We start from the raw sequence: 12,219 nt of genomic DNA on the forward strand, positions 1-12,219 counted from the left end.
CCATCATTTTGTGTGTGTTGCTCAGATTTCCAGCATCTGCAGATGTTCTCTTGTTTATCCTTTTCTGGTTGGCTGCCACTTACTAGTGGTGTTCCGCAGATTCAGTGTTGCAACCGCTTCTTTTTCTGTTGTATATCAATGATTTAGATGATGGAATAGATGTCTTTGTTGCCAAGTTTTCAGATTCTAATTCTGATACAAAGATTGATAGAGGGGCAAGTAGTGTTGAGGAAACAGGTAGGCTGCAGAAGGACAGACAGATTAGTTGAATGGGTAAGAGAGTGGCAAATGAAGTACAATATTGGAAAATGCATTGTCATGCACTTTGGTCATAGCAATAAATGTGCAAACTATTTTCTAAATGGGAAGAAACTCCAAAATGAGATGCAAAAGGACTTGGGATTCCTGTGCAGAACATCCTAAAGGTTAACTTGCAGGTTGAATTGGTGGTAAGGAAGGTAAATGTCATGTTAGCATTCATTTCAAGAGGTCTAGAATACAAAAGGTTCAACAAACTAGGTAATGATAGATATCTACAAGATTATAAGGCTAGCAGGAAGGAGCTTAAGAATGAATTTAGGAAAGACAGAAGGGGACAAGAGAAGGCATTAGCGAGCAGGGTTAAAGAAAACCCCAAGGCATTCTACAAGTATGTGAAGAACAAGAGGATAAGACGTGAGAGAGTAGGACCAATCAAATGTAACAGTAGAAAAGTGTATATGGAACCGAAGGAGATAGCTCAGGTATTTAATGAATACTTTGCTTCAGTATTTGCTATGGAAAAGGATTTTGGCGATTGTAGGGATGAACTTACAATGGATTGATAAGCTTGGGCATATAGACATTAAGAAAGAGGATGTGCTGGAGCTTTTGGAAAGCATCAAGTTGGATAAGTTACCGGGACTGAACGAGATATACCCCAGCTACTGTGAGAGGCGAGGGAGAAAATTGCCAAGCAATGATCTTTGCATCATCAATGGGGACGGCAGAGATTCCAGAGGATTGGAGGGTTGCAGATGTTGTTCCCTTATTCAGGAGAGGGAGCAGAGATAGCCCAGTTTGTAAGTTGATGGAAAAGATCCTAAGAGGCAGGATTTATGAACATTTGGAGAGGCATAACATGATTAGGAATAGTCAGCATGGCTTTGTCAAAGGCAGGTTGTGCCTTACGAGCCTGATCAAATTTTTTGAGGATGTGACTAAATGCATTGATGAAGGTAGAGCAGTAGATGTAGTGTATATAGATTTCAGCAAGCCATTTGATAAGGTACCCCATGCAAAGCTTATTGAGAAAGTAAGGAGGCATGGGATCCAAGGAGACCTTGCTTTATGGATCCAGATTTGGCTTGCCCACAGAAGGCAAAGAGTGATTGTATATGGGTCATATTCAACATGGAGTTCGGTGACCAGTGGTGTGCCTCAGGGATCTGTTCTGGGACCCCTTCTCTTCGTGGTTTTTATAAATGACCTGCATGAGGTAGTGAGTAGGTCTGTAGTCTAGTGTAGTTTTTTTTCTGTGTGGTTTTCACATAGTTCAGTATAGTTTTTGTACTGTTTCATGTAGCACCATGATCCTGAAAAACGTCTCGTTTTTACTGTGTACTGTACCAGCAGTTATAGTCGAAGTGACAATAAAAAGTGACTTGACTTGACTTGGTGGGATGGGTCCGTAAATTTGCTGATGACACAAAGGTTGGGGGTGTTGTAGATAGCATGGAGGGCTGTCAGAGGTTACAGCAGGACATTGATAGGATGCAAAACTGGGCTGAGAAGTGGCAGATGGAGTTCAACCCAGATAAGTGTGAGGTGGTTCATTTTGGTAGGTCAAATATGATGGCAGAATATAGATTTAGTGGTAAGACTCTTGGCAGTGTGGAGGATCAGCGGGATCTTGGGGTCTGAGTCCACAGGACACTCAAAGTTGCTGCGCTGGTTGACCGTGTGGGTAAGAAGGCATACGGTACTTTGACATACTACATGAAGGATGTGGAAACTATAGAAAGGATGCAGAGGAGATTTACAAGGATGTTGCCTGGATTGGGGAGCATGTCTTATGAGAATAGGTTGAGTGAACTTGGCCTTTTCTCCTTGAGTGATGGAGGATGAGAGGTGACCTGATAGAGGTGTATAAGATGATGAGAGGCATTGATCATGTGGATAGTCAGAGGCTTTTTCCCAGGACTGAAATAGCTATCATGAGAGGACACAGTTTTAAGGTACTTGGAAGTAGGTACAGAGGAGATGTCAGGGGTAAGTTTTTTATGCAGAGAGTGGTGAGTGCGTCAAATGGGCTGCTGGTGATGGTGGTGAAGGCGGATACGATAGCGTCTTTAAAGAGACTCCTGGATAGGTACATGGAGCTTAGAAAAATGGATGACTAAGGGTAACCCGAGGTAATTTCTAAATTAAGTACATGTTTGGCGCAGCATTGTGGGTTGAAGGGCTTGTATTGTGCTGTAGTCTTTCTATGTTTCTGTGTTAATACAATAGCAAGGATATGATGCTGAAGCTTTATAAGGCACTGGTGAGGCCTCACCTTGAGTATTGTGAACAGTTTTGACTCCTCATCTAAGAAAAGATGTGCTGGCATTGGAGAGGGTCCAGAGCAGGTTGACAAAGATGGTTCCAGGAACGAAAGGGTTATCATATGAGGTACGTTTGATAGCTCTAAGTCTGCACTCGCTGGAATTTAGAAAGATGAGCGGGAATCTCACTGAAACTTTTTGAATGTTGAAAGGCGTAGACAAAGTAGATGTGGAAAAGATGTTTCTCATGATGAGGGAATCTAGGACAAGGGGGCACAGCCTCTGGATACAGGGAGATTGATTTAAAAGAGATGTAGAGGGTGGTGAATTTGTGGAATTTGTTACCACAGGCAGCTGTGGAGGCCAGGTCATTGGGTGTATTTAAGGCAGAGATTGATAGGTTCTTGCTTGGACACGGCATCAAAGGTTATGGGGAGAAGGCCAGGGAGTGGGGCTGAGTGGGGGGGGAAGAAAAGGATCAGCCATGATTGGAAGGCAGAGCAGACTGGATGGGCCAATGGGCTATTTTTATTCCTATGGCTTATAGTCTTATGATGTAACATAGGTACTTTGATATTAAATTTATTTTGAATTTTTGAACATTTGCACACACTTGTACCGACAAGCACACACAGGGACAGTGACATGCACACAGGCACCTTGACAGAAGTACACAGAGACTGGAATTTGATTGTAAATGAGGTGAGATAATGGAAACCGGATTGGATGAGGACTAAGCCAATCAGGAGGGACAGATGGTGGGGGTATATGTACCACTAGACTAGACATGCCTAGGCATCATCCCTGATGAAGATGGTGGTGTTTGTCATTGAAATATCAGTTAAAAATGATACCTTTACCCCCAGCTGAAAGCCCAGGAGACACACACACAAAATGGTAGTCCTGCTGAATGATCAAAGCCCGATACGTCGACTGTACTCTTTTCCTTACATGTTGCCTGGCCTGCTGAGTTACTTCAGCATTTTCTCTGTGTTGCTTAGATTTCCAGCATCTGCGGATTTGCTTTTGTTTGTGATTGGAAGCCTTAGAAGTGTTTATTCATACACACAGAGACCATGCACACACAGGTACACACAGTGATTTACAGCCAGTTAGCTCACAGACAACATGTTTTTGGGATTTCTGACAACACCAGAGAATCCAGGAGAAATCCATGCACTGGTAATGGGAACGTACTAACTCGCTGCAGTCAGGATCAGATCTCAGCAGAGCTGGGTAGGGAGCCATCCCTCAATGTTACTGAGTACTGGCATGGTTTTCTCTGCTTGCCAAGTCTGGACTCAGTTATAGTGCTTCCTACATCTCCACTATAGAGAGGTTGAAGGTTTTCCTTTCTTTGTACAATGAACTGTTATATCTGCTGTCATGGAATTATAAAGCACTGCAGCTTAGAAAAAGGCCCTTTGGCCCATCCTGTCCATGCTGAACTGTTTATTCTATCTAGTTCCATCGACCCACACATGAACATAGCCCTCCACACACCTCCCATCCATTTTGTTGTTGTTTCTGTCTGCATTGAGCAGCAATCTTTGCCATTTCTTTAGCACTTTGTCCGTTTTCTTTTAGAAAGTTGAGTTGCTAACTCGACACTTAACCCAGCATGGATAGAATGCATATAAGGAACCGGCCGGATTCAAACCCGGGATCCACTACTTTCACTGGTATCTGGTTCCACACTCAGAGTGAAGATGTTCCCCTCGAGTTCCCCTTAGATTTTTCACCTTTGACCCTTAATACATCACCTCTAGTTCTAGTCTTATCCTACCTCAGGGCTGAAATGTCACCTGACCTTGACTTATACAGTCATTGAAAGCCCAGACATACAATAGTGCACACCTATTCAACACTTACCGGTCTGCACAGAATGTTCTCAAGCTTAAACTTGGTCCCCACTCTCTCCATGTATCCATGTTGAACTACTGTCAATTGGGCTGATTTTCAAATTTCAAAGGAAAGGGTGGAGAGAATGTGGAATAAGCTGCCAGTGCAAGTGATGCATGCGAGCTCGATTTCAGTGTTTAAGAGAAGTTTCCATAGATACATGGATGGTAGGGCTCTAAATGTTTTATCACAGTACATAAATGCCACCATATACAGACCTGATATTCAATTTTCTTGCAGGCATTCACAGTAAATATAAAGGAAACAAAAAAAAACACACAAAATAATAATAAGTAAGCAATAAGTATCAAGAACATGAGATGAAGAGCCTTTGAAAGTGAGTCTATAGGTTGTGGGAACAGCTCAGTGTTGGGGTGAGTGAAATTGAATGAGTTTTTCTCCTTTGGTTCGAGAGCCTGATGATTGAGGGATAATAACTATTCCTGATAACAGCAGGGAAAATCCATGATGGATGCTGCTTTCCTGCGACAGCACTCCATGCAGATACGTTCATTGGTGGAGAGGGCTTTACCCATTATGGGCTGAGCTGTATCCACTACTTTTTGTAGGCATTGGTATTTCTATGCCAGGCCATGATGCAATCAGTCTGAATACTCTCCACTGCACATTTTTAGAAGTTTGTCAAAGTTTTAAATGACTATCCAAATCTTCAAAACCTAAGAATGTAGAGGCACTGCTATGGCCTGAAATTAATTTTCTTGTGGGTATTCACCGTAAACATAAAGAAACACAATAGTAACAATGAAAAACAGTGCACAATAAGATGGACAAACAACCAATGTGCAAAAGACAACATATTGTATAAATAGAAAAAGATAATAATAGAGAAATAAGTAATAGGTAAGATTTAGAACATGAGTTGTAGTCTCCTTGAAAGAGAGTGCACAGGTTGTGGAGTCTGTTCATTGAGGGGGTGAGTGATTTTGACCAGGTGTGGTGGATTGGTCGGGACTTTTGTGTTTATCAGGGTATCAAGTTCACTCAGTATCTCACTGCATTTCTGTACCAGTTGTTGGATTCCGGTCTTGGTGATTATCAGCAGTGGTTATTTCTCAGTCTCACAGTTGTATTATTTTTTATTTTAACATACAGCCCCAGTTTCTATATCTTGGATGAACCAACCAACCACCTGGACATGGAGACAATAGAGGCACTGGGAAATGCATTGGAGAAGTTTAAGGTAAACTACTTGGGGATATTTTCCAAGAATATGATTAATGTGCGATGTCAGTGCTACAGCCAAGGACATGATGACTCCCCGCATAAGCATCAAATATAAAGATGAAAATTTAAATTCAGTGGATTTAGCTTAATTGGGACACATCGGGACCAGTACAGTTTGGCCCAATTAAATGACCAGCTTAATTAGCCAGTTTCATGAAAATAGTTAAAAAGGTACAAAAAAGACAAACTGCGATTTAACTGAGTAACAAATTTTGTATTTCAATGAGGTACAGAACAAATTCAAACATTACTAATACTACCACAGTACTATAGAACTGTGTATTAGTTCCTAATAGTTATTGACAGAGGAATTCATTCAGTGTATGCTGGCTGCCGTGTTCATTTCATTGACTGTAAGGGAACAAATCAGTGCAGGCACCCGGTGCAGATAATAGCCTGCCTTCATACAAGATTTGCATCCTCCAAATCTTCATTTTCATTGTATCATTCAAGATGATTATCAATACCTTCCAGTTCTTCATAGTTCCTAACTTGCTGAAGCAGTGAAATCATTTCATTTTCACTTCTGGCCATTCCTAGGATCTCCAAGCCTGAATGCTTGAAACCCCAATGAGCAAAACAGTTCTGAATTGTCTTACTGCTTATTTCTCGCTGACTGTCAGTGATAAGAACCAGTACTTTTTGAGCACAAACATGCAAGTGACCTGTTCATTCTAAGCATGCTGTGGTGTCTTAACATCTATGCAAGTGCACACGATCGACATTAGTTAAACTGTTCAGCAACTGTCTCCTATCCCAATTGAGTTCATAGTGTCCAGATTAAACAAAGGAAATTCCAGTTTTTTTTTTGTCCCAAGTAACTAGCAGCCCAATTAACTGATGACACAACTAATGGGAATCCACTGTGTTAATTTTATTTGTCATGTGCACATTGAAACATACAGCAGCTTAGTCCGAGGACGTGCTGTGGGCAGTTCACTAGAGCCAGTATGCTTCCCATGCCAGCATAACATGCTCACAACTTACTGGTATGCCTTTGGAATGTGGGAGGGAACCGGAGCTCCCGGAGGAAGCCCACATGCTCACAGGGAGAATATGCAAATCCCTTACAGACAGCCGCAGATATTGATCCCTTGTCACTGGCGCAGTGAGTGTTGAAGTCACAGCAATGCTGCCATGCCAGCCCAACGCTCAGCTGCGTATACAGAGATCGCATTGCTGGGGCATTTAATTGTCCACTTTGAAAATGCAGTTAACCATTTGTGTTCCATAACATTTATACCAGGGTTAGTTTGCAAATGAAATGGAAGAGAGAACTGAGATTTCCACAGTCTCTTTAATGCAGATCAGATAGTGAAGCAAATTTAAAGCAAATCATGCTTGTAAGGTGAGAAACACTGCTGACAGCTGGTCCAGCAACGTCTTGCAAGCCCCAGTAATGGTGACCATGCACACAGCGGCTCTGGCTCCTGCAAGACCATAAGACATTGACATAGGAGCTGAATTAGGCCATACAGCCCATTGAGTCTGCTCTGCCATTCCATTATGGCTGATTTATTATCCCTCTAATCCCCATTTACCTGCCTTCTCTCCATAACTTTTGACTCTGACTAATCAAGAACATATCAACTTCTTTAAATTTTCCCAATAACTTGGCCTCTACAGTCACCTGTGGCAATGAATTTCACAGATTCATCACCCTCTGGCTAAAGAAATTCCTTCTCATCTCTGTTCGAAGTGGATATCGCTCTATTCTGAGTCTGTGCCTTCTGGTCCTAGACTCACCCACTATAGGAAACATCCTCTGCGCATCTGCTCTATCTAGCCCTTTCCATATGTGATAAGGTTAAATGAGTTCCCCCTCATTCTTCTAAAATCCAGGCCCAGAACCATCAAATGCTCCTCATACATTAACTGTTTCATTCCTGGGATAATTCTCGTGAGCCTTCTGGACTACACCTCTTCCTCCCTGTTACTTGTAAAAATGCCAACCCTTTCTCTCAATTCCTACGTCTCTGCTCAATCTGCTCTCAGTTGAGGTTTTTCATTGGCGAGCAAAGGAGATGTCTTCCGTTTTCAAAGAAAGGGGCTTTCCTTCCTCCACCATCAATTCTGCCCTCAACCACATCTCTTCAATTTCACGCATGTCTGCTCTTACCTCATCCTCCCGCCAATCTATCAGGGATAGGGTTCCTCTTGTCCTCACCTGCCATTCGACCAGCCACTGCATCCACTACTTAATTCTCTGTAACTTCCGCCATTTCCAATGGGATCCCACCACCAAGTACCTCTTTCCTTCCCGCCCCTCCAACCCCACACACTTTCTGGTTTCCACATGGATCGCTCTCTACGCGACTCCCTTGTCCCTTCCCACCGATCTCCCTCGTGGCACTTATCCTTGCAAGCAGAACAAGAGCTACACCTGCACCAACACCTCCTCCTTCACTACCATTCAGGGCTCCAAACAGTCCTTCCAGGCGATACTTTATCTGTGAGTTTGTTGGTGTTATCTATTGTATCCAGTACCCCCAGTGTGGCCTCTTGTATATTGGTGAAACCAGATGTAGATTGGAAGACCGCTTCGCTGAGCACCTACGCTCCATCTGCCAGGAAAAGCAGTATCTCCCAGTGGCCACTCATTTTAATTCCACTTCCCATTCGCATTCTGACATGTCCATCGATGGCCTCCTCTACTGTCGCAACGGGGCACTCTCAGGTTGGAGGAGCAACACCTACTATTCCATCTGGGTAGCATCTAACCTGATGGCATGAACATTGATTTCTCGAACTTTTTTTTTCCTTTTTGAGGAATGAATATATTTTAATCACATTATTCCTTTTAACTTAGGATCAATTGCACTTCTGCCTTTGATTATTAGGTTACCATGTGTACCCAGATCATCTCTCGTGTGGAGAAATGGTCTGAGATAGACTCATCATTATGCAGTCCCTTTCCATTCCCATATGAATCATCCCTTTCGGCACAACAGCACATCATCTTCAAAATATCATCTGGTTTAAAAAATCTCTTGGACGTGTAGAGAGGTCTGTCCAAGGTGATCTAGCTCCCATCATTCACTGGTTAGCATTCTCGAACTTCTAGTAATGCTTCTTCCCCCACTATTCCCGATCACCTCATCTCCTTGCCTGCCCATCACCTCCCTCTGATGCGCCTCCCCCTTTTCTTTCTTCCATGGCCTTATGTCCTCTCCTATCAGATTGTTCCTTCTCCAGCCCTGTGTCTCTTTCAGCAATCAACTTCCTGCCTCTTTACTTCTCCTTCTCCCGGTTTCACCTATCACCTTGTGTTTCTCTCCCCCTCTCCCCACCTTTTAAATCTACTCCTCGGCTTTTCTTCTCCAGTGCTGCCAAGGGTTTTGGCCTGAAACATCGAATATACTTTTTTCCATAGATGCAGCCTGGCCTGCTGAGTCCTGCATTTTCTGTGTGTTGCCTACATCTTTTCTTGGACAAAGGGCCTGAAACTGTTCACAGTACTCCCAAGTGCAGTTTGACTAATGTCTTATAAAGCCCTCAGCATTGCATCTTTGTGTTTATATTCTAGCCCTCTTGAAATGAATGGTATAATTGCATTTGCCTTCCTTACCTGTAACCTTTCAGGAATCCTACACGAGGACTCCCATGTTGCACCTCTGATCTTTGAATTTTCTCCCATTTAGAAAATCTTCCTTCTCAAGATGCATGACCATCCATTTCCATCTACCACTTTTGCCCATTCTGCCAATCTGTCTATAAGTCCTTCTGCAGACTCCCTGCTTCTTCAACACTACCTACTCCTCCACCATTCTTCATATACTCTGCAAGCTTGGTCATAAGGTCATTAATTCCATCATTGAAATCATTGACATAGTATAAAAAGAAGCGGTCTCCCCGTGGAACAGCACTAGGCACTAGTAGCTAATGAGAAATTGTGCCAGTGAGTGTGTGTGCACACGTGCACGTACTCTGTGGAAATGTGCGTCTATAATTGCCCCATTGCTGCAGTGATTCTGTGTGTGTTTTGGCAGGGCGGAGTAATTCTGGTGTCTCACGATGAGCGACTGATCCGCATGGTATGCAAAGAGCTCTGGGTATGCGGCTGTGGCACCGTGAGGAGAGTGGAAGGAGGCTTCGATGAGTACAAGGACATTCTGCAGGAGCAGTTCCGGAGGGAGGGATTTCTATGAGAACCTGATCTTTGGTGTGGAAACCACCCCCACCCCTAACCCCACAATCCAGACATCTGAGGACTCGCTGCTCTCCGTGGGCCAGAGCCATCTCCAATTTTGTTGTTTTTCTTTTATGATCTGCTGTTGCCCATGCTCCCCCCAGTGTTTGTGTCCTGGGACTGTATGTGAACATGTTTGTAAATTAAACCATATACTATCTGCACCCGTTTAAATTAAAGCTGACACTATCAGCAGACAAGGGTTCACTGCAATAACTCATAGCTAATCTAATAATTGTGATTAATTACTAATCGACCCCTTTTGCCCATTTCCCAAAGTGCAGTCACTATCAGAGAGGTTTGTTTGTTGACATGTCATTCCTTTTGCTAACATGATTCTCATGCTGTTAAACCCATTGGGGGGAGGTCTCTCATCTCTGAAAATTTGGTTAATCCATTGCTGCATCTTATAGGTGCCACCTCCTTTCTCTCTACAAGAATACTGCTATTCTTGAGTAGTGAACATGAAAGTGTTCAACCAGGAATCTGCAGGAAGATGGTGTGCATGAGTGTTAATGGCAGCTCCTACTCTTGTGTATCGGTGAGTGATAAGGGGAAGATATTTGTCCCCAAGTCCATCCTTAATTGCTGCTATTTCCCCTTTGCCCAGTGCAGGCTGCTGGTCCCAGTAGTGTCTCTGCAGCCTACAGCTGAGTCAGGGTTTGGACATTGGACATGGACATTCCGGGGCTGAGGGATCCTCAGGATCCTCATGTCCTGCTGCCTTAGGATGGGTGAGGACAGCTCAGTTAAGACAAGCTACATTGCACAAACTTTGCAAACTGAGTGACATAAATAAATCAGTTGAAAAACCATAAATATTTGCAAAAGTTGACTTCAGTGTTATTTTATTTATCCTATTCAATAGCATTTGTACCCATTTCCCTTGCGCTCTCATCTCAAGTTCGAAGGAGGAGAGGCGACTTCAAGTTTAAAGATTGTTTATTGTCATTTTCAGTATGTCTTGGAGAAGTACAGCACACACCCAGGCCCTGTGGCCTATCTGGTCCATACTAAAACCATTTAGACTACCTCCTCCCATCAACCTACACTGGGACCAGACTCCTCCATACCCCTACCATCCATGTATCCATCCAAACTTCTCTTAAATGTTGAAATCAAGCTTGCATGCACCACTTGTGCTGGCAGCTCATTCCACACTCTCGCGTCCCTCTGAGTGAAGATGCTTCCCCTCTCACTCCCCTTAAATTTTTCACCTTTGACCCATGACTTCTGGTTGTAGTCCCACCCAACCTTGCATTTACCCTGTCAATACCCCTTAATCTCTATCAAATCTCCTATCAGTCTTCTACGTTCTAAGGAATATAGTCCTAACCTATTCAATCTTTCTCTATAACTCAGGTCCTCCAGACCCAGCAACATCCTTGTAAATTTTCTCTGTACTCTTTCAACGTTGATGACATCTTTGGCATTCGTAACTGACCAAATCTGCACACAATCCTCTAAATTAGGCCTCACGAATATCTTATACAACTTCAACATCCCAACTCCTGAACTCAGTTTATTGACTTATGAAGGCCAATGTGCCAAAAATTTTTTACAACCCTTTCTACCAGTGATGGCTCTTTGAATGAATTATGGACCTGTATTCCCAGATCCCTCTATTCTACCACACTCCTCAGTGCCCTCCCGTTCACTGTTTTAGACCCACCCTGGCTGGTCCTACCAAAGACACTTCACACGTGTCTGCATTAAATTCCATCTGCTGTTTCTCAGCCCATTTTTTCCAGCTGATGCAGATTCATAATAGAAGACATAATAGCCTTTCTTGCTGTCCACTACATCCTCTATCTTGGTGTTATCCAGTTGACCACATTGTCATCCAGATCACTGATCTATATGACAAACAATAAGGGACCCGGCACAGATCCCTGTGGCACACCACTAGCCACAGGCTTCCAGTCAGAGAGGCAACCATCTACCACCACTCTCTGCCCTCTCCCACAAAGCCAATGTCTAATCCAATTTAATTCCTGGTTTTGAATGCCAAGCAACTGAATCTTTTTCACCAGCCTCCTATGTCAAGAGCCTTACTGAAGTCCATGTAAACAACTTCCACTGTCATGCCTTCACCCACTTTCCTGCTAACCTCCTTGAAAACTCTATAAATTGGTTGGGCCTGACCTGCCCCACACAAAGCCATGCTGACTATCCTTAATCAGTCTGTGTCTATCCAAATACTTATACATCTGGTCCCTTAGAATACCTTCCTACAACTTTCCCACACTGATGTCAGATTCACTGACCCATAATTTCCTAGTTTATATACAGAGTCCTTAAATAGTGGAACATCATAGACTATCCATTCCTCTGCTACCTCTCATGACACCATGGATG

The 12,219-nt window shown here is 43.2% G+C and overlaps 1 protein-coding gene across 2 annotated transcripts in view; it reads left to right on the forward strand.

Moving 5' to 3' along the window:
- The window catches only part of abcf3 (ATP-binding cassette, sub-family F (GCN20), member 3), a 190,980-nt gene extending 181,109 nt beyond the window's left edge, over window positions 1-9,871 (forward strand). For both annotated transcript variants that reach the window (XM_059991476.1, XM_059991485.1), the window contains exons 20-21: window positions 5,541-5,628; window positions 9,662-9,871. In XM_059991476.1, the coding sequence (XP_059847459.1) occupies window positions 5,541-5,628; window positions 9,662-9,820 (247 nt within the window). In that variant the 3' untranslated portion in view covers window positions 9,821-9,871. The remainder of the gene's footprint in view (window positions 1-5,540; window positions 5,629-9,661) is intronic.
- The last annotated feature ends 2,348 nt before the right edge of the window (window positions 9,872-12,219 follow it).

This window comes from Hypanus sabinus, chromosome 2 (assembly GCF_030144855.1).
Source record: "Hypanus sabinus isolate sHypSab1 chromosome 2, sHypSab1.hap1, whole genome shotgun sequence".
NCBI lineage: Eukaryota > Metazoa > Chordata > Chondrichthyes > Myliobatiformes > Dasyatidae > Hypanus > Hypanus sabinus.